At 38.6% G+C, this 24,960-nt stretch overlaps 1 protein-coding gene across 4 annotated transcripts in view; it reads left to right on the top strand.

Moving 5' to 3' along the window:
- Positions 1-24,960, top strand: part of LOC126322318 (protein timeless) — a 383,108-nt gene that overhangs the window by 222,873 nt on the left and 135,275 nt on the right. For all 4 annotated transcript variants that reach the window (XM_049994282.1, XM_049994284.1, XM_049994280.1 and 1 more), the window contains 5 exons: positions 5,456-5,602; positions 19,457-19,612; positions 21,628-21,679; positions 21,764-21,906; positions 22,471-22,649. In XM_049994282.1, the coding sequence (XP_049850239.1) occupies positions 5,456-5,602; positions 19,457-19,612; positions 21,628-21,679; positions 21,764-21,906; positions 22,471-22,649 (677 nt within the window). The remainder of the gene's footprint in view (positions 1-5,455; positions 5,603-19,456; positions 19,613-21,627; positions 21,680-21,763; positions 21,907-22,470; positions 22,650-24,960) is intronic.

A 24,960-nucleotide genomic window follows, 5' to 3' on the forward strand; every position in this document is an offset into this window, starting at 1 on the left:
TTACAGTTTGAGTTGTAGATTCTTGGGTATTATTATTTATACATTATTTAAAGCACACTGGTATAGTTAGTTAATGAATCCTAATTCATCTCACAACACATTAAGTTTTCTGGAATACACCATGCAGCTCTCTGCAGAATCTTGCAGTATGCTCAGGGATCGTGCTGTAAGTGAACTTTGTTAGATGGAAGCTAGCAATGAATGTTATTCAATCTCCTTAGACTGAATTGAATCTGTATGTTTTTAATTAGAGAATATTTGATGAAAAGTGGATAATAGCCGTCCAATTATTTAGCAATTAAAACATCAGAAAAGTTGATATTATTTCCTGTAAGAAATCATAACCTTGCATGCAGGTTCTTACTTTACATCCATTAACTATAGATCTGAACAATGTGTGCATTTTAGTATGCTATTGTAATGATGAATCTGTAGTTTTACCTAATAAAATGATAATGTACTTTTCAAACATTAATCAAAGTATGTTCTTTAAACAGGAGTCACTTTGTCATATATGAAATTATGCTGACAGTGTCCGCCTTCCTAGCGTAGCTGTAGTGTTACCATGAGCACACAGGGGGCCTGGGATCGATTCCTGGCAGGGGTCTGGGTGTTGTGTGTCCTTCGTTATCATTTTCATAATCACTGACTCACAACTCGCCCAAGTGGCGTGAACTAAAAAGGACTTGCAATATGGTGGCCGAAGTCCCCCGAAAGGGGCCTCTTGGCCAACAATGCCATCCGATCTTTTTTTGTAATTTGTTTGCCGCTAATCTAATTTTTTGCAAATCAAAAACTCAGTAATGGCAGCTGCCAACAATTCTTTATCACACAAAAGAGACTTCTCATGATACATATACCTACTCATCAGAGCTTTCAGATAAAAGTGAGTTCGCATTGCATTAACATAGGTGGTAATATTCTGTTCATGGAGTAACCCTGCAAAACAAGAAGTGTGTAGTTCTCTTACAGCTATTTTGGTGAAGTTCATTTATATACTGAGTAATATTTCTTGTATTACAAAACATATTATTGTTGCCAAGTCTTTCATTTACAGGATGGTAAAATTTACAATAACAATGTATGATACACTGCAATGTAGCACTGCCACTGCTGGGAGCCAAATCCTAGATGTCTGTACCGATCTTCTCTATTCATGTTGGTGGGTTGCTTCTATTTCTTTTGTCTCTCTAACCTCCCTCCTCCAGGTAATGTAGTGTTTCACCACTACGCAAGCTTCTCAAAATATTATCAGTTTTCTGCACTCATCCTGGTGTTCGATCACTGCTGACTTGATGCACTGTCTCAGATGAATGTATCTTTCATATTTATATATTTGTTTGCTAATTGGTCACCCTGTCTCACCTACATACACTACTCCACACTCATAGCCTATTTCGTAACCTCTTGCAGTATTTAGCTTGTCAACTACATCTTTTGTTGAGCCAAGAACACCTTTTATTTTGTCGGTGCTTCATGAAATTGGTTTCTCATGTGCTTCTTGAAGAGTTTAGCCCACACACTCAGTGACCCTTGTATTTATGGTAATAGAACAATGTTTTGTACTCCCTTCTGCTCTTTCCTATTACTCTCATCCTCTGTCTACATAGTTTTATCTGTTAGCTTCATTCCATTACCATTGTCTCTATAGATGTACCTGAGGTTTTGTAGTTTTGCCATCAGATGTCCTTCATTGTCGATCCTGTGATCTTTTGATTAAAACATACAGGGTGCATTCTTCTGCGCTGGGCGATGATGGGAGGGGGCATGCAGGTACCTGTCAGTTCTGGTGGATTTTCTGTGCATGATGTCGTTAAGTTTACTATCAGGCTTTTGGTAAAGTTTCATGTTGAGGAAAGGCAGCACCATATTCTTTTATATTCCTTAGTAAATTGCATTTTGCTGAGGTGTCAGGGAAAGTACCATACCTAAGCAACCTGTCATCATGAATAGAGAAGGTAAGTGCATCCAGTCTTTTGGCTGCCAGCTGTAACAGCACTATGGGATGACAGTATTAGCAAATCAACCCACACAGATGTGCAGAGGACCAAGGTGGCTAGGTCATGTAGTACTAGCATGTCTCATCTGGCACAAGGGAGCATGTAAACAGTGCTAGATCACACCTGCTACCTGTTTTCTCATGCACCTATTTCCACCCCTGTCGTAGGGAAATGTGATTGTCATGAAGGGGTATATGCAGCCTGCAACCAGTGTACGATACTCCTTGGTTGTCATCGTGCCTTGCACAAGCTCCATTGGACCCATGGATGCCCGTGTGAACGTTCCCCAGAGCATAATTGAGTCACTGCCAGATTGTCTTTGACCTGCAGTGCAGGTATCAAGCGACTGTTCCCTTCCACGACTTTGAATTTGTGCTTTCCCATTGGCACAATGGGAAGGTATTGGGATTCATCAGATCATGCAATGCTCTGTCACTGTACTGATGCTGAATGCTGATGGTCATGTGCCCATTTCAGTCAATGTGGCCAATGTTGTGGTGTTAACACTGCGCATGTGTGGGTCGTCGGTTGTGCAGGCCCATTGTTGGGAGTGTTTGGTACACTGTGTGTTCAGAAACACTTGGACTCTGCCCAGCATTAAAACCTGATGTTAGTTCAACCACAGTTCACCACCTGTTCTGTTTTACCAGCCTGTTCAGCCTATGACGTCTGACATCTGCAATGAGGGGTGCCTGCCCAACCCCATGACATCTGGACATGGTTTCATCTTTGTTTCACCATGTGTTGAAGACACTCACTACAGCACTTCTCAAACACACGACAAGTCATGCCAAGCCTTGGAGCCATCACAATCTGCCCTTGGTCAAACTCAGTTAGATCATGCACCTTCCCCATTCTGCACACAGACAATACACTCACTAATACTACATGCATCATGCATGTGTCTGACTAGCAGTCATTCATGGTCAAGTGAAGGGTTTATATTGATAATATGTCAGTGGTTATAATGTTCTGATTGATGAATGTATATGTAAATGGACTGGGTACCATAGTAAAATGAGAAGTACCATCTGCCATCCACTTGACAGTGATTTGGAGAATGTAGATGTACATGTCAACTGTTGCACATGGTCATAATCATAAGCTGCTGGTAGAAAAGGCCTTCTTTAGACATTTCCATGCATTACAATCTTCAGCTGTATGTATTCATGTTTCTCTTTTTAATTGTTGATCATCTTGAACTTTTCTTATCCAAAGAAATACAGCGAAGAATTTCCTTGATTCATATACTATCCATTTGCCGACATTTTTTTATTTCTCTGTCTCCCCTAGTTATTCACAACATGTGACTCTCAGTTTTTGAGTGGTTTTTGCATCAGAAGTTAATGTCCCACTGTCGTGTATTAAAGTGACAACATACTCTGATTGTATACATTCTTTCCAAACATGTCAGAAGTATTGTCCTGAAGAGTCTATTTAATTCACAAAAATTACTACAGGTCCTGGTCCTGTTTACTTTTCTGTTTATTTCTTTTGCCGTTGATACAGTCATGGTCAAGCGCACTAAATATGAAAACTCATTAACTGGTTCTATAATTTCACTGTTTTCTTTTCAGGAGATTGATTATTTTGGTCTTATTGTGGTTATCTGTCAAACCTTCTTTCAAACATTCTCTGTTAAGTTCTTTGACTTGTTTTGGAAGTTTTCTTCACTAGACACAAAGGGTGGAATGCCATTAGAAATGATTCAGTATGTTCTACTAGGATTTGTGTTTTCTTCATGTATAACGAACTGTAAACTTCCTGAAACAGCAGACAAAAATAGTTTTTGTAAAATGGAAACTCCTTGCTTGACACTGTGTTCTAGGCTTTTTTTATATGCATGTAAAAGGTCAGGAAACCATGTATCATGTGGGCTCTCTCCTTTTTGAAGTGGTCTTCTTGATTTTTTTTGGAGGAACCCTGCTTTCCACCAGACTTTTCTTGTGAAATGACTACTATTGTAGAGTAATAAGTGGTAATAGGTTCACAAACAGGGTTTCTTTTTCCCAGTTACAATCAGTTTAACTTCTGAATGACTTAAGTTCATACAACCAGATAATAACGTGCATACACTCTCCGTATGGTTCCAAGTCAAATTTGGTTTTGTTTTATGTATAGATCTCCTTAGTTACAGAGTCCCGTGTTCACAGAACTTTGTCACAGATGCAGCTCCATGACACGCCACACTGCTCTGCAGACTCTGAGTCCCTGCCTGCTCTGTTGTCAACAGCAGCCAATTTTCAACCACTGTTTCAGGAAGTATTTGGATCATTATAAGTAAAGAAAACACATGACTTAATGAAAAATATTCGAATCATTTGCTGATGGTATCATAGTCTTTGTGTCTAGCATAGAAAACATCCACAGCAAGTGGAAGAACTTAAAAAACGACTAAAATACTGTATAACCAAATTACTGGAAATAAAACAAATGAAGTTACAGAACCAGTTGATGAGTTTATGCTATGCACACCCACACACGCGATCCCACAATCCTAGTTCAGCAGTAATAGTGCATATCATCAACTCCCTTTGATCACCATATGCATTGCCGGCCGGTGTGGCCAAGCGATTCTAGGTGCTTGAGTCTGGAACCACGTGACCGCTATGGTCGCAGGTTCGAATCCTGCCTCGGACGTGGATGTGTGTGATGTCCTTAGGTTAGTTAGGTTTAAGTAGTTCTAAGATCTAGGGGACTGATGACCTCAGATGTTAAGTCCCATAGTGCTCAGAGCCATTTGAACCATTTTGAACCATATGCATTTGCATCCTTACAGTCATTACAAGTTCTAGACCTATGTGTTATATACACCACCCGGCATTCATCTGCCGAGGAGGCATTACCTTTTTCTAATTTTTTTACTGTATCCATCTTAAAATGTTCTTTGTTGAAAAGTAATAAAAGCTTTATACATTGGAATTAATTTCTTTTAGTTACTAAAATACTCAGTTTGAAATATAAATGAATACTAATGTTCAAACCATATCTAAAACCACTATTTTGTCATACCCAAAAAACTGTTTGTGTGAAAAGGGTGAACATATTTTGTAAGACTTATAGAAATCTAGTTTCTGGATTTAAAATAAAGAATAACATGTTGTAAAATTTTCTAGCAATGTGTCCACACTATTGCAAAGAGACATGGATTGTAATGTTTTGTGAAAAATGTTACTAAAATATTGTCAGTTGTAGAAGGCCAACTGCTTAGAATAACAAACAGGTACAAAATTAATTGAAATTTGCATTTTTTCATTTACTTTTACTGATGTTTCCAGCATATGAAAACAACTTCTTGGCCAATTAATTTAGTTAAACTGTATTAAATTATTGCTCATAATTGTGTTGCACAGGCTGTGGTTTTGTATTCAAAACAAACCATAAACCATGTTTATCCTACTTTTATGCTATCTACCTGTGTGTATTTAAAGTGTGTGTTTTTCTCTTTGTTTTAGGCACACTGGGGTGTGACAATGGTTCAGCTCATTGCATTAATCTACAAGGATCAGCATGTAGGAACACTGCAGAATCTTTTGAATCTCTGGTTTGAAGCATCTCTTAGTGAAAGCTCAGAGGATAATGAAAGCAACACTTCACCACCGGTAATATATTTTTGTCTATTTTCATAATATCCTCTAAAATGTCAACAATAAGTTAATTAATTGCTGCCCTATCAACTTGGAATTTTCTTCATACACAGAAAAAAGTGAAATGACACTTGAGAAGAAAATACTTAGCAGTTATTTTGATGTTAGATACTCTTCCTTTTTCATGCACTCAAGGGCAACTTAATTTTAGAATTTATGGAATGTGTAACAGAAGGCTATTGGGTTCTCTCTGTGTATCTTTCTGTTTACACTTTTTTCTGATTTTGATGCTTAATAAACACTTTGTTCCAATCTCTGTATACTTTTTTGCATCCGGTTCCTCCCTGTTTCTGTTGTATGTGTGTGAAATATGATAGTTCCAACAACTGCTCCCCTGTCACTCCAGTTCCTCCTTCCCCTTCTTATATTTCATGCACATCACAGAATCTTCCTTAGATCTTTCTACTTCAGCCTCTGTATGACACTGTTCTATGATCTTTAACAAATATATGAAAATTGTCAAATTTTTTTGCATTTGTTTGACAGTTGTATTATCCTTTCTTTGTAATGATGCCTTTGCCTCCAAAAGTTAAATAATTGCCTGTTATGATACTTTTATGTTCTTATTTTATCTTACTTTGTGTATTTTTGTCTTAAAGACTCTTTTGTGTCTATTCTTTGTAAGTAAAAATACTGAACTTTTACTGAATAATAGTAATTATGCTTGGCTGCAATAACAAATTTTTATCTCACTGGATATAAACACAGTTTGTCCTTCACAATTATGATAGGCAAGTTCCACTATTCAGCATTCAGAATAAATTTCAAACTGATGTGGAACACATTTACAAATGGTACTAACTGGAAGACAGTAATATATGACTTCATCATGAAATGTGCAACCTGATAATTTCCAGAACATATGCCAAGTCTGTCATATGCAATATATGAGTACATTTGTACCCAGAATGAAATACAAGTCCAAAGAGAAGCAGTCAACACAATATTGTAATGATGATGAATATGTGCTTCATGCAAGTACATGGACTACTTCCTGCCATGATGCATACTTGTTTAAAGTGGCCAAAAACCAAAGAACTTTACCCATCTGAGCTGTGCCTTCAAGCAGCCTCTGCTGCTGCATGGGGCAGTGATTATGCTCCAGTCTTTCTCCAGGCAATTAATCAATTCTACATTTGTATCATTGCCCGCTGGTGGAATATCCTCATTGGTACTTTGTGGGTATACAGTATTCCTTCCCCTTTTAACTGACCCAAGTGTGATACAATATTCCTTCCCCTTTTAACTGGCCCAAATGTCAGCAATTTCCCAAAGAGTAATGGGACCAATAACAGAGGGGGAACTGGAGATGCAGGTAGGGTAGTGTGGGAGCTGACACAGGGACCATTACATCCACTTTGTTCAACAGTGGCAACAGAGTGGAAGCATCAGTGAGGTGGACTGGAGAAAGAGTGCCATTCCAGTGGTGCCCATCAGGACTACAGGAGCTCAGAGCTGTGTGGGTGGAGGGGTCAGCTCCTCTCTTTGTCAGGAATTCGTTGCTACTACTGAAATACTAGGCAGGGATGAAGCACATTACGCGTTGGAGTTTTGCGCAATAATAATGCTTGCAGGGGAGAAGCACTCTGATGAGACCAATGAACACTGTTAGGCGTTGGCACAAAACTGGGAATGTTTGCTTGCGCAGTCATTGTAGCTTTGGGTGTGACATTCTTCCGGTGTCGTGGCAGAATCTGATTTTGATGACATTGCAGGGGAATTGGTGCATGAGTCATGAGATCATACATTTTACGTCCCCTGTGGCAAACAACAGGGTGGGGCATCTACCCCAGCTTATGTGCACAGATGTGAGCCTAGATATAGGTGCCTGAGTAGTAATAAGTGTGTGTTTAATGGTGCCATGTCCAAGATTCTGGGCATAACAGGCTGTGTGAAATTTATGGTCATTACCTGTGCAGCATTTCAGTTGGCAGTGACCACTGATAGGGGTGGACTCATATGATGCTGGTAATTGGGTAAGGGCTTCCTCAGAGTGTGACATTAGCACATGAATTTTAAAGGTCCTGACCAGCTGCTCAACTTCCAAATTTGATGCTAAGTGAAAAGGACTGGTAGTCAGACTATCTATGCCATTTTGGAGGCTGAACTAGTGGAACTCAGAGCCAGGAATTGAGGACCATCATCAGAAACTATTGTATGCAGTGCATTCTCTATTGTGAAAATACTGAACAGGGCACATACTGTTCAGACAGGGCATCTACTACCAAAAGCCACATTTGAATAATCCAATGAAATGCACATGCATCAACTGCTCCCACAAATGTTATGGCTTGGACCATGGTGAAAAACGCTGCACAGGCCAAACTGATTTTGTGCACATACATTGCAGAAGATCTCAATTCGTTCTATCCACCCATCTATTCCCACTCAGCAAATGTGATGCCTAGTCATGGCCTTCATATGACTCATTCCCCAGTGCTCGTGATGTCAGAGCTGGAGTATACGGGGTCTGTGTGTGGGCAGTTCGACTACTTTGCACTGTGTGTCCTCTGTGGCTAACAGCAGGATGCCATCAACAGCATTAAGGTGATGTCAAAAGGAGGAAAGCATACTGAAAGTGGAGTGAGAGCCTCTGACTCTGCTCCAGCCAAACCTGCTGAATTTGAAACAACACATGGTGAAGAAATGGTTCTGCTGTGTTGCACTCATGTCATGATGAGCCGTGATTGCAAACTCTGTTTGTGTATGCTTTATGTTTTGATTGATGGAAAAGCAAACAACGTCCTTTTTATTGAATCCTGCATCAGACCCTGTTGGGAGACAGGATAACATGTCAGTGTTGACATGTTACAAAGTGGGCCTGTAGTGAATGTTACAATTATAATTTCTGAGAAACAAGGCACACCTTGAAGCCTCCATGTCGTTTGCTCATGGATTTTCACTTTGGATCAAACAGAGATAAGTAGCTTTGGTCTGTCACTAACTGTAACTTGATACCATATGGAATACATGGAAATTTTTCACCCTGTAAATTGTGGTTAAGGTTGTTTTTCCAACATGCGAAATTTTTAGCATGGGAACATTAAAGGCTGTTCTGTCTTGTAGATGTTTGTGTGAGTTAGAATCACACCAATGCCAAAATGTGATGTGTCGGAGGACAACATATTGCATATTTTGAGCATAAACGTCAATAAAGAAAGAGCAGGTTTGAGGCACTCTTTCAGGTAGCAAAGGTTCTCTGGCAGGTGACAGACCACACACAAATTTAGTTGTTGTTGTTGTGGTCTTCAGTCCTGAGACTGGTTTAATGCAGCTCTCCATGCTACTCTATCCTGTGCAACCTTCTTTATCTCCCAGTACCTACTGCAACCTACATCCTTCTGAATCTGCTTAGTGTATTCATCTCTTGGTCTCCCTCTGAGATTTTTACCCTCCACACTGCCCTCCAATACTAAATTGGTGATCCCTTGATGCCTCAGAACATGTCCTACCAACCAGTCCCTTCTTCTTGTTAAGTTGTGCCACAAACTCCTCTTCTCTCCAATTCTATTCAATACCTCCTCATTAGTTATGTGATCGACCAATCTAATCTTCAGCATTCTTCTGTAGCACCACATTTCGAAAGCTTCTATTCTCTTCTTGTCAAAACTATTTATCATCCATGTTTCACTTTAATACATGGCTACACTCCATACAAATTCTTCAGAAACACTTTCGTTGCCATTTCCAGTCTACATTTTATATCCTCTCTACTTCGGCCATCATCAGTTATTTTGCTCCCCAAATAGCAAAACTCCTTTACTACTTTAAGTGTCTCATTTCCTAATCTAATTCCCTCAGCATCACCCGACTTAAATTGACTACATTCCATTATCCTTGTTTTGCTTTTGTTGATGTTCATCTTATACCCTTCTTTCAAGACATTGTCCATTCCGTTCAACTGTTCCTCCAAGTCGCTTGCTGTCTCTGACAATGTCATCGGCAAACCTCAAAGTTTTTATTTCTTCTCCATGGATTTTAATACCTACTCTGAACTTTTCCTTTGTTTCCTTTACTGCTTGCTCAGTATACAGATTGAATAACATCAGGGAGAGGCTACAACCCTGTCTCACTCCATTCCCAACCACTGCTTCCCTTTCATGTCCCTCAACTCTCATAACTGCCATCTGGTTTGTGTACAAATTGTAAATAGCCCTTCGCTCCCTGTGTTTTACCCCTGCCACCTTCAGAATTTGAAAGAGAGTATTCCTGTCAACATTGTCAAAAGCTTTCTCTAAGTCTACAAATGCTAGAAACATAGGTTTGCCTTTCCTTAATATTTCTTATAAGATAAGTCGTAGGGTCAGTATTGTCTCACGTGTTCCAACATTTCTACGGAATCCAAACTGATCTTCCCCAAGGTCAGCTTTCGCCAGTTTTTCCATTCGTCTGTAAAGAATTTGCGTTAGTATTTTGCAGCTGTGGCTTATTAAACTGATAGTTCGGTAATTTTCACATTTGTCAACACCTGCTTTCTTTGGGATTGGAATTATTATATTCTTCTTGAAGTGTGAGGGAATTTCACCTGTCTCATACATCTTGCCCACGAGATGGTAGAGTTTTGTCAGGACTGGCTCTCCCAAGGCTGTAAGTAGTTCTAATGGAATGTTGTCTACTCCTGGGGCCTTGTTTCGACTTAGGCCTTACAGTGCTCTGTCAAACTCTTCACGCAGTATCATATATCCCATTTCATCTTCATCTACCTCCTCTTCCATTTCCATAATATTGTCCTCAAGAACATCACCCCTGTATAGACCTTCTATATACTCCTTCCACCTTTCTGCTTTCCCTTCTTTGCTTAGAACTGGGTTTCCATCTGAGCTCTTGATATTCATACAAGTGGTTCTCTTTTCTCCAAAGGTCTCTTTAATTTTCCTGTATGCAGTATCTATCTTACCCCTCATGAAATAAGCCTCTATCCTTACCTTTGTCCTCTAGCCATCCCTGCTTAGCCATTTTGCACTTCTTGTTGATCTCATTTTTGAGACGTCTGTATTCCTTTTTGCCTGCTTCACTTACTGCTTTTTTGTATTTTCTCCTTTCATCAATTAAATTCAGTATCTCTTCTGTTACCCAAGGATTTCTACTAGCCCTAATCTTTTTACCTACTTGATCCTCTGCTGTATTCACTATTTCATTCCTGAAAGCTACACATTCTTCTTTCACTGTATTTCTTTCCTCCATTCCTGTCAATTGTTCCCTTATACTCTCCCTGAAACCCTGTAGAACCTCTGGTTCTTTCAGTTTATCCAGGTCCCATCTCCTTAAATTCTCACCTTTTTGCAGTTTCTTCAGTTTTAATCTATAGATCATAATCAATAGATTGTGGTCAGAGTCCACATCTGCCCCTGGAAATGTCTTACAATTTAAAATATGGTTCCTAAATCTCTGTCTTACCATTATATAATCTATCTGAAACCTGCGAGTATCTCCAGGGCTCTTCCATGTATACAACCTTCTTTCATGATTCTTGAACCAAGTGTTAGTATGATTAAGTTGTGCTCTGTGCAAAATTCTACCAGGCGGCTTCCTCTCTCATTTCTTAGCCCCAGTCCATATTCACCTACTTGTTTCCTTCTCTCCCTTTTCCTACACTCGAATTCCAGTCACCTATGGCTATTAAATTTTCGTCTCCCTTCACTACCTGACTAATTTATTTTATCTCATCATACATTTCATCAATTTCTTCACCATCTGCAGAGGTAGTTGGCATATAAACTTGTACTACTGTAGTAGGTGTGGGCTTCGTATGTATCTTGGGCACAATAAAGCGTTCACTATGCTGTTTGTAGTAGCTTACCCGCACTATTGTTTTTTTATTCATTATTAAACCTACTCCTGCATTACCCCTATTTGATTTTGTATTTATAACCTTGTATTCACCTGACCAAAAGTCTTGTTCCTCCTTCCACCAAACTTCACTAATTCCCACTATATCTAACTTTAATCTATCCATTTTCCTTTTTTAAATTTTCTAACCTACCTGCCCTATTAAGGGATCTGACATTCCACATTCTGATCCGTAGAATGCCAGTTTTCTTTCTCCTTATAACAACGTCCTCTTGAGAGGATGACAAATATAGGCCTACTTGAATATGAATTTTCCATAATAATTTATTTTCCTTAGAAAAGTTGATGGTGTGGGTTCCTGTTGTCATGTCCTAGTTCATGAACCACGGGCAACCTATGAGTGGCCAAGTAAGTGGTCCTGACAGTCGGTATACCAGTTATGTTGGAATAAGGCTGGGCGTCTCTTACATATTCTGAGTCGTGGTCACCTTTGTGCTCAGACGGCAAAGACTACCAAATCCACCAGTTAGTCCTCAACCATTAGCGTTAAAACTCAATGGGATCTGGGGCAAGTAAGGCTAGCAACCTGCTTCCCTGGTACTTTAAATATGATGCTGGCAACAATCAGAGCAAAATGCCTCGGACCTTTGGAGGTGACTGAGTCCCATCTCTAATTGACAAACCAGGGACTCCTAAGATACGACTCGGCAAACGAATGGTAATGAGATGGGGAGCTATTAATATCAATGGGTGCTTCTCTGGGAAGAAGGTAGAGCTGGCAGAGTCTGCAAGTAAGATGGGGTTGGACGTTTTAGCTATTAGTGACATTCGGGTAAGTGGTGAGGAAGAAGAGGAAGTGGGAGAATACTAGGTCTACCTGTCAGGAGTCAAAATAGGAATAGCACAATGGGGTGTAGGTCTTTACATCAGGAAAGAAATGGAACCCAGCGTAGTTGCAATAAGGTATGTAAACGAATGACTGATGCGGATAGATTTGACAGTGGCTTGCAAGAAAATTAGGATTGTGTCAGTATATTCACATTGTGAAGGGACAGATCAAGATGAAATGGATAGTTTTTATGACACACTCAGTGATGTAGTTGTTAGAGTAAAATAAGGACAGTGTTCTGCTCATGGGTAATGTTAATGCTGGGATTGGAAATCAAACAGAATGCTATGGGTAAATTTGGAGAGGATATGGAGGCCAACAGGAATGGAAAACAACTCTAGGATTTCTGTGCCAGTATGGGCTTCGTAATCACAAACTCCTTTTTTAAACATAGGAACATTCACCAGTATACTTGGAAAGGCAGGGGAACCAGAACTGTCATTGACTATATAATAACAGATCAGGAATTCAGGAAGGCTGTGAGGGCCATATGTGTATTCAGGGGATTCTTTGATGACACTGATCACTATTTAATCTTCTGTGAAATTGGTATTGTGAAGCCTTAAGTGCAGGAGGTCAGGTCCATATGTAGGAGGATAAGAGTAGAGAAACTTCAGGATAAGGAAATCAGGCACAAGTACATAACAGTGATCTCAGAAAGGTACCAGTTAGTTGAATGTAGTCAATTACAGTCATTGGAAAAGGAATGAACAAGGTACAGGGACACAGTACTAGAAGTGTCTAAAAAATGTCTTGGAACAGTAGTGTATAAAGGTAGAATGAAGCAAACAGCTTGGTGGAATAACATAGTCAAGGCAGCCTGTAAAAGGAAAAAGAAGGCATATCAAAAATGGCTACATACTAGAACTCAGGTAGACAGAGAAAGTTATGTTGAAGAAAGAAACAAAGCCAAACAGATAATTGCAGCATCCAAGAAGAAATCTTGGGAAGACTTTGGAAACAGGTTGGAGACTTTGGGTCAAGCTGCTGGAAAACCATTCTGGAGTGTAATTAGCAGTCTTCAAAAGGGAGGTAAGAAGAAAATGAGGAGTATTTTGGACAGGCCAGGAAAGCTACTGGTGAATCCTGTTGATGCCTTGGACAGATGGAGGGAATATTTTGAAGAGTTGCTCAATGTAGGTGAAAATACGATCAGTAATATTTCAGATTTCAATGTACAATGGGATAGGAATGATGATGGAAATAGGATCACATTTGAGGAAGTGGAGAAAATGGTCAATAGATTGCAGTGCAATAAAGCGGCTGGGGTGGATGAAATTAAGTCGGAACTCATCAAATACAGTGGAATGTCAGGTATTAAATGGCTACACAGGATAATTTAAATGGTGTGGGAGTTGGGACAGGTTCAATCAGACTAGATGAAAGCAGTAATCGCACCAATCTTTAAACATGGAAACAGAAAAGATTGTAACAACTACAGAGGTATCTCTTTAATCAACGTTGTGGGTAAAATCTTCTCAGGTATTGTTGAAAGGAAAGTGAGAGTATTAGTTGAGGACAAATTGGATGAAAATCAGAGTGGGTTTAGGCTTCTTAGATGTTGTCAGGACCATTAGCTTATGGCAAATAATGGAGAAGTGTTATGAGTGGAACAGGGAATTGTATGTATGCTTTATAGATCTAGAAAAGGCGTATGGCCGAGTTCCTAGGAGGAAGTTATAGTCTGTTCTACGAGATTATGGAACAGGAGGCAAACTTTTGCAAGCAATTAAAGGTCTTTACATAGATAGTCAGGTAGCAGTTAGAGTTGATGGTAAATTGAGTTCATGGTTCAGAGTAGTTTTAGGGGTAAGACAAGGCTGCAACCTGTCTCCACTGTTGTTCACATGATTTATGGATCATATGTTGAAAACAATAAACTGGCTGGGTGAGATTAAGATATGTGAACACAAAATAAGCAGTCTCGCATATGCAGATGACTTAGTTGTGATGGCAGATTTGATTGAAAGTTTGCAAAGTAAAGCTAGATCAGAAATGTAAGGACTATGATATGAAGAGTAGCATCTCCAAAACGAAAGTAATGTCAGTGGGAAAGAGATATAAATTGATTGAGTGCCAAATAGGAGGAACAAAGTTAGAACAGGTGGATGGTTTCAAGTACTTAGGATGCATATTCCCACAGGATGGCAACATCGTGAAAGAACTGGAACCGAGGTGTAGTAAAGCTAATGCAGTGAGCACTCAGCTACGATCTACTCTCTTCGGCAAGAAGACTGAGTTATCTGTGCACCATTCAATCTTTCGACCAACTTTGTTGCATGGGAGCGAAAGCTGGGTGGATTCAGGTTACCTTATCAATAAGGTTGAGGTTACGGATATGAAAGTTAGGATGATTGCAGGTACTAGTAGATGGGAACAGTGGTAGGAGGGTGTCCACAATGAGAAAATCAAAGAAAAACTGGGAATGAACTCTATAGATGCAGCAGTCAGGGTGAACAGGCTTAGATGGTGGGGTCATGTTACACAAATGGGAGAAACAAGGTTACCCAAGAGAGTCATGGGTTCAGCAGTATCGGGTAGGCGGAGTCGGGGTAGACCAAGGAGAAGGTACCTGGATTCGGTTAAGAATGATTTTGAAGTAATAGGCTTAACATCAGAAGAGGCACCAATGCTAGCACTGAATAGGGGATCATGGAGGAATTTTATAAGGGGGACTATGCTCCAGACTGAACGCTGAAAGGCATAATCAGCCTTAAATGATGATGAGAAAAGTTTGGAGTTCTTTAAGATTATGGGAAAAATGACAGTTTGTTTCATGCCTCCAGATGATCTGACATTGGTGAAAGACTGTCTGTACTTAATATATGTTCTGTGTATTTTACAAGATGTTTAAAGAAAATGCACTTATCTAATCTACACTTAAGACTGTGAGTCTAGAGCCTATCAAACAAAGCAGGTAAACTGTAAAGGTGTTGCTTCCTCATGGCTCTTATCATGATTATGTCACATAAATTAACACACTGCTGAGAAGTGAGCAAGAGCTGTTGTAAAAACCGTTATAAGATAGCTGGCGCACTTGTGACATTGATGTTAATCAGTTGTATTGGTATAATCCAATATGAATATTTATTACAATGATAACTTGTATATCAGCCTCTAAGGGTCACTGTAGGTATGTACGAAGGTAAGTCAGTTATTATTCGCAATTTAGTTATATTTCTGTTTATTTTGGTAGTACTGTCGTTTTACATTGATGACACAAGCTTTGTTTATTTGTTGGTATATCTTTGCAATTTTCAAGCTGCTAGGTTTGTTTCGTTATTGCTGCCGTGCTGTTAGTCATGGCTGCTCTGCTGTCTATTTGCACCAAAGGAGACTAACGTTGAGTGATCGGTTTTTTGTGGTCGGAAGGCGTATCAGGGGCTGAGTCTTTGGTACAGTACGGGAACAGTGTTTTGCCACAGTGGAGTGTCTACGAATGGATTGGAAAATTCCAAAATGGTCGCACAAGTGTTACGCACAATGAAGGAGCTGGACGACCGTTTACTGCCACAAATGAAGAAACCATTGAGTGTTCACATGAAATAATTCTCTTAGACAGATGATTAACTATTGATGAAGTGGCACATCATGTGCAAATTAGTCATGGTTCTGCCTACGAAATCATCCACAACAGACTTAGGTTTCATAAAGATTGTGCAATATGGGTCCCAAATAACTCCCACAATTGCATAAACAAATGCTCTTTGACATTTGCAAAAAAAAAAAAAAAACATTTGGATTGCTATGGCAATGAAGGGGACAACTTCTTAGACAGGATTATTACTGGTTATGAAACATGGATCCATCATTACGAGCCAGAGAGTAAATGGCAGATATGGAATGGAAACATCCAAATTCACCGTGCAAGAGAAAGTTAAAGACCCAACCGTCCGCAGGAAAACTTATGCTTACAGTTCTTTGGGACGCATAAGGTCCAGTACTTGAACATTATGGGGAAAGGGGCACAACAGTAAACAGTGTATGTTACAGTGAGATGCTTACTGCCAGGCTAAAGCCTGCAGTTTGAAGCAAACACTGAGGATTACTGTCAAAAGGTGTTGTATTGTTGCATGATAATGCCCGTCTGCATACTGCTGCCCACACTGCTGAAACAATCCAGAAACTCAAATTTGAAGTACTGGATCATCCTCCATATAGTCCCAATCTTGCCCCTTCTGACTATCACTTGTTTGGTCCATTCAAACAGGCATTAAGGGGCTGTCAATTTGCCAAGGACGAAGCAATGAAAGAAGCGATGCATTCCTGGCTCGCAGCTCAACTGAGACCTTCTTTCACGAGGGCATCAGGAAGCTTGTACAATGATGGACCACATGCGTTGAAATGCTAGGAGATTATGTCTAAAAATGATGTTCTTGTAAGTTTCCTATTTGATTACAATAAAATTTTATAACTACTCTGCAGATAATAATTGACTTACCCTCGTATATGAGAGATTGATTTTAGAAAGTAGTGATCACCTGCTAAATTTGTTAGCAGTTTGTCTGTTACTGGGCATTGATTTTGGCCTTAAAATTGCAACATTTTCTAATGGCTTCAGGTGGTTTATGAACAATGACTGTTGGCATGGCCCCTTCACTGTTATTGAAGTGATTACTCTCACACCTGTGAAAGATCGAGGTCCGTCTTTTACTGCTCCTATGAGGGTGAATCAAATACAAACTGAAATTTGATTTTGCTTGCTGTTTTGTAAGTGGGGAGTGTCATGATATCTTCTCATTGTTGCTTTTGTTTCCAGTGATCGTTCTCCACAGCTAGAACATTGTCATACTGTTTCTTTAGTCAGTATCGCAACATCAGAGCAAGAGGTGGTGTTATCTGTTGCACAATGCATTATACTCAAGTTTCTCAGAACAGAGGGCATAAAACCATCCAACATTTTTAAAAATTTTACAGCACAGTTTTTAAAGGGTGAGAAAAAGTTGACATTGCTTGAGGACCTGCAAGACTGAGGAGAACATTTGCATTGTTATCCAGCTTATTGAAGATAATGGCTGAATAACAGTTGCTGAAATTGCTACTGAGGTTGGCGTAATATATGGTAGTGCTTAGGTGATCATTACTGATAACCTTGGATTTAAGAAAGTACCCACAAGGTGGGTACCTCATCTTCTCACCACAAGAGCACAAATTTTGTCATTTTGAGGTATGCAAACAGCTACTGACTTGCCACCAAACCAAAGGGGAACATGTTTTGCAGTGGATTGTGACCTGTGATGAAATGTGGGTGCACTGTTACTCCACAGAATCCTAAAAAGTCAGTGCCATCAACTGCATTTCTATACCTTTTTTTGAAGCACTGGCTATCCTTGTAGGGGTATAGATTCTTTATTATAAGTGCCAATTTGCCGACGAGATAGCTGCACCCCAATATGTCCATATTACTGGGTGGCACTGCAGCCTTGGTGTCAATTTGGAATAGCACACACACTATGTTAATGAGGCAGAACAGAAGCTTGGTCAGTGCTATCACTTCTGAAATGGTCTACAACACTATGCAATGGACCAATGTACTGCCTTGTCATGATGCGATGCACTGGCTCGTGCAAACTGCCACTAGGTGGCCCTGCTTGTTGCATATCAAGCATTGCACATCATGATATGAGCACTGACTTCTGATTTGCTGTATATGGCATTTAGCATATGACTTGTTCAGTTTAAAACTAAGGGTATTCAGTGACAACATTGAGGAGGTGCAGGTTCAAGAATGCTACCTCACTGGAACATGAGCAACATTGTTCTCCATGCTCCTCAAGTGTATCAGCTACCAAGAGTGTGAAGGTTTCACTACAAACAACTGATCTATGCGACACTACCATGCAAGGGTGTGGTAGTGAAGCAGAATTAATTTTGGAAGTTGAGAGGCAACTGTCCTCAGGGTTACTGTCCTCAAGGTAACTGTCCTCAACTGGTTGTAGGTTCTGACAGTGTCTAGCTATGCCATACCTCATTGTCAAATGCTTGTTGTGCAGATAACATAGCATTAAACAATAAAGCAGGCTTAGTAATACTGTGCAGGCTTTGTGTGGCCTTTCTGATCCAGAGCTAGCCACACCACAGTGTCTTTAATTAGTGAACTTGCATATGAACCCTTATAGACAAACTGTGAAACTAGGAATAACTATGCAGTGCTAATTTATGGTCCTTGATTTAGATAATTAATTATGTACAGTAAATGAATTCAGAGCCCTACATGAAATTCCTGTGCAATCAAAAATTGCAATAAATAAAACTTAACTTTGGTAATATTTGAGACATGCTGCCACAAACATGAGATAGAACTTGATACCTGTGTTGTGAAATGCAATCTTGTACCTATGTTGTGAAATGCAGTATAAGTGTGGACATACTAGTGCTGTCTGTTCAAATAAAAGCCCTAAACAGCAATAACCTGCTGCCAAAATGTCTCAGAAAGAGTTTAGATTCTAACGCTAGATTTCAAATGTATTGTTTGCATTTATTAGCTTTCAGATTATATTTTTCCTTTTAGTCATCTGATTAACTTGGTGAATAACACCATTAAGTGACTAGGATTTCTGATATGAAATATAGACAATAAAATGAGTAAAGAAACCACTCACTGTATAATGGAGGTGTTGTTCAGTGGAACTAAAGAGAGTTACATTGTACTGGACCTGTGGACTGACTGGATAAGTTGGGCTGCAGCTTTGGAAAATATCTCCCCCCCCTCCCCCCCTCCCCCCCAACCCCCCCTCTCTCTCTTTCTCTTTCTCTCTCTCTCTCTGTGTGTGTGTGTGTGTGTGTGTGTGTGTGTGTGTGTGTGTGTGTGTGTGTGTACGCACGCGCACTCTGAAGATAAATACCAGTTCATAAGCTGAGTTGCAAAGTTCAGCATTTTTATGTGCATATACACTGCTTAATAATAGTGCTATATACTGAGTGGTTATCTTTATTCACAACATTATTTATATTCCAATTTTAAAAGCAGATTCCTTGATATCAGAAGGTCAGGATACTCATTCAGTTCATTTGGTCTGACATTTTAATTCTTACATTTTGTGTAATTGTTTTTATTTTGGTCAATGATTTATTGAAAAAAGAAGAAGAAAAATTTTATATAATTGCTTGTAACTCTAATATTTGTGCAGGATCAAGGTGCAGAAGACTCTTCAACTATGGTAACATCAGACCCAACATCTGATTCCTCAGACAATGGTGGTAACAATTATGAGAAATCACTTACTAATCACTGTGGCACTGGTGAAATGAAACAGAATACAAATGAACAACATCCCTCAAAACAGGTATACCATATAAGTTAAATGCACTAATTTTTATAATAAATTGTCAGTATCACTGATGGAGGAGTGAGAGCCAACTTACTGAGTAAAATTATTTATTTCAGGTGTTGCAAGTAGAAATAACACATATTTCCTGCAACACTATATATTAAAATTATGTTATCAATGGGGGTACATATATATGTATGTATTGTTAAGCTGGAATGATTGAAGCAAGATGTCAGATTAAAAATATGAAAGGATTAATACTCAGTTTCTAACATATGGAACTTTTTAAAATAATTTGTACATAATTGTGTGTGTATGTGTGTGTGTGTGTGTGTGTGTGTGTGTGAGCATGTGAGGGAGAGAGAGAGAGAGAGAGAGAGAGAGGGTGAGGGTGAGAGGGAGGAGGGGGGTAGAGGTAGAGAGGAGGGTTGGGGAGGATGGGAAAAAGGAAAAAATAAAATGTTTTGCTGAAACGAAAAGAAGTTGTAAACCATAAATCAGGAAAACTGTCAACACATAAGCTAATCCTGGACAACATATAAGTGAGGGATGAGAGCTTTGCCTGACTAAAATTGCTTGGTGCAAATATTACAAGGTTATGTAAAAACACAATGTGGGAGCAAAATTTGTTGAAGAGGCTATGAGAAATGGATGAAAGAAATAGATAAAAATTATCATTATTGTTATTAATGAAGTTTGAAGTGTAAATTGGGACAGAGAAAAAGATACACATTTTGAAGAGAATTGCAGAAAGAGGAGATGCAAGCATTAATTAGCAGCAGCTGGACTGGTTAACGGACATGAAACTTCTCTCGTGGTTTCTTCATTCCCATCCTTTGTCTTTCTGCCTCTGCTTGACCAATGAAGAAAATAAATAAATAAATAAAGTTTGATTGTAAAAACATATTTAATAGAATTTATTTTTAATTGGTTTTTGTCTGTTATTTCCTATTCAGCTGAAACAATTTTTTGTCACATTCTTCCTGCTTTTATTTTTTTGTTATTTTCAGTATACCCTATGCTGAAGCCCTTAATATTAGCTGTTACAAATATTGTTACTTTTAAATTCATGTACCATCAACACACACAACTTTTCATTTTCTTTGCTGCATTATACCCTTCCATTTTTCCTGTTTTTCTCCATGTGTTTATGAAAGAGTTTTAAAAATTATGAGTGTGAAATGTGCCTATTTTTGAATTTGTGAGTCCCACAACAATATGCTATATGTTCAATATAACTTGGCATTTTGTGTGAGGGGTGCTGGGAGCAGAAGAATCAGTGTCAGTCGGTGCTGACATGTTTCTGCCAACATTAGCTAGTAAACAATAATGTCTGAAATAGCGTTTTACAGTGGTATTTTGTAATTTGTAGTCACAAGATTTCAGTTTTGGCAATATAAAATCATTTAAACAGTTGTTTTTTCATGTTTTATCACCTACACTTCTGTGAAAACACAGGCACAACATGATTTCAGATGTTTCCTTATACACAAAGATAGTCCACTCTCAGCAGCCCTGGCACGAAGTGCCAATTTATGTTGTGGGCATAGTAAGTAATGTTTTACTGTCTCATAAGTTGTTCATAAACAGAATTATTTTTCTGAAAAGTTTACATCTGTGATAAATTAAAAGACTTTTCCATTTTATGGACAAAAAGTGTTACACATTATGGCAATGTCTCAGTACACATTTGTCACATTTAGAGGCATGATTTTAAATATAAAAAACTGTTCCATTTTATGCAGTTACTTAGCACCCTTTCATAACAATATTTAAATACAGGGTACTCAGACTGGAATTCGGCAGTGTAGAGAATAAGATGTTTAAAACAAATTTTGGTAATTTTTGTAATGCTGAAATAGTTGTTAGTAATGTTGCTTGTTAATAAGGGTACTTGAAAATGAGTCAATGATTTTTGAGATATTTACTAAATATAACCTAATTTATAAAAAAATTGTATGTTTCCAATTGTTTGAGTCATTTAATAGATATAATCTAATTTATTAAAAATTATATGTTTCCAATTGCAGCATTCTTATAGAAAAACTTCTCACTGTGAAGCAAACAAAGCAAACAGAAAAAGTAAGTTCCAAATTGAATTCCTGTAAGACTTCTTCTTTTAACGGTAATTTCCGTGTGAAAATAAAATAAATATTTTCTGCACAGATGCAGTTGAAATCCAACGCAAGCCTCAAACCCCAATGCGACCAAATAGAAAAACAAGTGTAGGCAAAACCTTCAATAAAAAAAAACATCGGAGTGATTCTGAAGAAGTTACTCCATCTCATACAACAGCCACTGAACAGAAGGTAATGATATTTCTGTTTCATATTTGTTATCTGGAAAATACATTCACCTTTATTTTTTGTCACTTATTTGCCTGTAATATGTTATAATGACAAGCACAAGTAAAGTCACATTGGATATATTCTCTCTTTCTCAGTGGCATTTATTTCAGTGTCATTATTATTTTACTATTTTTCTTAAGAAAATACATTTGTAAGACTTTTGTCTCTAGTCCTGTACATCTTTTCACATTGCACCAACTACCTCTCTCTCGTCATGGATATACTTTTAAAATGTGAAAAACTGTAATATTTAATATAACCTACATAGTTTTCAGTTATTACACATACCTAAAATGAGAGCAGAATTAAAAGTTGGGCCAGGCTAAAGCACACAAAGAGATAAAGAATTTTATCTCTTTGTGTTTTACACTGTTATGTTAGACTCATTTTGGGACATTACAGCATTTTTGTTGCTTTACATGTGTTGTTATCCCCCTTAATTTGTCCATACCTTTCAGTTGAGCTAAATAAATTATGTTGATAAGTAGGTTTGTGCAGTGAGTTATCAAAATGGATCTTTCCCAGTCAGGTGCACTTCACACGCAACATAGTCCCAACAGCTGGTCTATGGATACATCCAACAATCTTAGAAAAGATTGTCCATCAGCATCAGAGCTTTCAGACTATGGATATGGTACTCAGGTGGAAAATCAAGGTTCTGTATCAACCTCCAGCAATGATGATGACAGCCCACAATTTAAAAGGTGAGAGTCATTATAATTTTTGGATTACAAGTGAATTTTACATAACTACCTACTAAATGTAGATATTGTGATATTAACTCATTGAAAACTGGCATCATTGGATAATGTAAATGTGAAAAAAAGACAATATCTTAATGAAATTAAAACAGCAACCAGTAATTATTACAGAATGTACTCTTATTTATGCAAACTGTATGTTTCACAGGTTTCAAACTTGAGTGGTGCATCTTGAGATAATGTTCATATTTTATATAATATAGAATACATTTTGAAAACAAAGATTCCAAGACTTACCAAGTGGGAAAGCGCCGGTAGATAGGCACAATGAATAAAACACACAAACACACACACAGAATTTGAACTTTCGCAACCGGCGGCTGCTTCGTCAGGAAAGAGGGAAGGAAAAGAAAGATGAAAGGATGTGGGTTTTAAGGGAGAGGGTAAGGAGTCATTCCAAGCCCGGGAGCGGAAAGACTTACCTTAGGGGGAAAAAAGGATAGGTATATACTCGCGCGCACACACACACACACACACACACACACACACACACACACACACACACACATGCATATCCATCCATACATACACAGACACAAGTATGTATGTATGGATATATGTGTGTGTGTGTGTGTGTGTGTGTGTGTGTGTGTGTGTGTGTGTGCGCGAGTATATACCTATCCTTTTTTCCCCCTAAGGTAAGTCTTTCCGCTCCCGGGATTGGAATGACTCCTTACCCTCTCCCTTAAAACCCACATCCTTTCATCTTTCCTTTTCCTTCCCTCTTTCCTGACGAAGCAGCCGCCGGTTGCGAAAGCTCAAATTCTGTGTGTGTGTTTGTGTGTTTTATTCATTGTGCCTATCTACCGGCGCTTTCCCGCTTGGTAAATCTTGGAATCTTTGTTTTTGATATATTTTTCCCATGTGGAAGTTTCTTTCTATTTTGTTTACATCATCATTAATTTGAACCCAAGAATACATTTTGATATTAATGACAGTTCTCTGCCACTGTGATGAAAGTGTAATGGAGTAGTGGTGTCAACGAAAATCCTTGATCATTTATGACTGAATGACTAGGACCAGATGCAAAATCAAACAATGGGAACTCCAGATAGGAATAACAACAAAGTAGGGAAAGACAGATTGCTACTTACCGTAAAGAAGACATGTAAAGTTGCAGACAGGTGCAATTAAAAACATACTTTCACAAAGCTTTTGGCCATAGCCTTCATCAGCAGAAGGGAAACACATGTCATTCATACACACAAACAAATGCACCTCGTGAACACATGACCACCCACTCCAGCATCTCGACTTGCATCCCACGTGATAGCTGTATTATAGCCCAAGATGGTAGAGCTGGCAGTCGTGTGCATGAGATGTGCATGCTTGTGTGTGTGACTAGTGTGTGTTTCTCTTTTGCTGATGAAGGGTATGGCCAAAAGCTTTATGTAAGTGTCTTTTAATTGTGACTGTCTGCAACTTAACATGTCTTCTTTGTGATAAGTAGCAATCTGCCTTTTCCTGCATTGTTTAGATCAGGTGCAGTAATGCTGATATTACAACAACCATAAATATGAAGCAAAACACTGTTATTTGTTATTTCAAGTATAACTGTGACTGTGGAAAGCAAGAGATTTTTTAAACTGGTATTTCATTTTATTTTTGGAAGTACATTAAGTGTAGAGCACTACATACAATATTTCAATTTAATAATTAGCCGAATGGTTGGAATTTTAATTTTGGTTGTAAATTACCTAGATTTTGGTATGTTGATTAGGTAGGCTTCTCGCTTGTCATCATAAAAAGTCTTACAAAATAACATATATAATATTTACCTGGATAGAAAGAAGCCGTGTTCTGATAAGTATTTACAATGACAGTAGCATCAAATTCCTAGAAAGTAGTAACTTATGCCTGTGCAACATGCCCCTCCAACGCAAATAACAACAGCCACAAAGAAAGGATAGAAATGGCGAATATCTTCAAAATCTTATTAAGGTCATGTCAATGGGCAGAATTACATTTCAGACTGAAACTCTAGTGGCTGTGAAAGCTGGAAAGGAAATCGGTAATACAGGGTGTTTATAAGTACTTTGTGTGGTGCCTTCCTTGACCTACTAAGATTTTGATTTTAAAATTGTGAGATAGAAATACTGACCAGCACTTTTATTCAGGAGAAATGTCTCTACCACTGACAGGCACATATAAAAATATATTCACTGTCCTAACTTTTGAAACTAATAGTTCCTTCTTTGGGGGAAGGTTAAAAACAAAGGGCAGATAATTCAGACCTCGGGATGAGAGGGACTCG

Source organism: Schistocerca gregaria, chromosome 2 (assembly GCF_023897955.1).
Source record: "Schistocerca gregaria isolate iqSchGreg1 chromosome 2, iqSchGreg1.2, whole genome shotgun sequence".
NCBI lineage: Eukaryota > Metazoa > Arthropoda > Insecta > Orthoptera > Acrididae > Schistocerca > Schistocerca gregaria.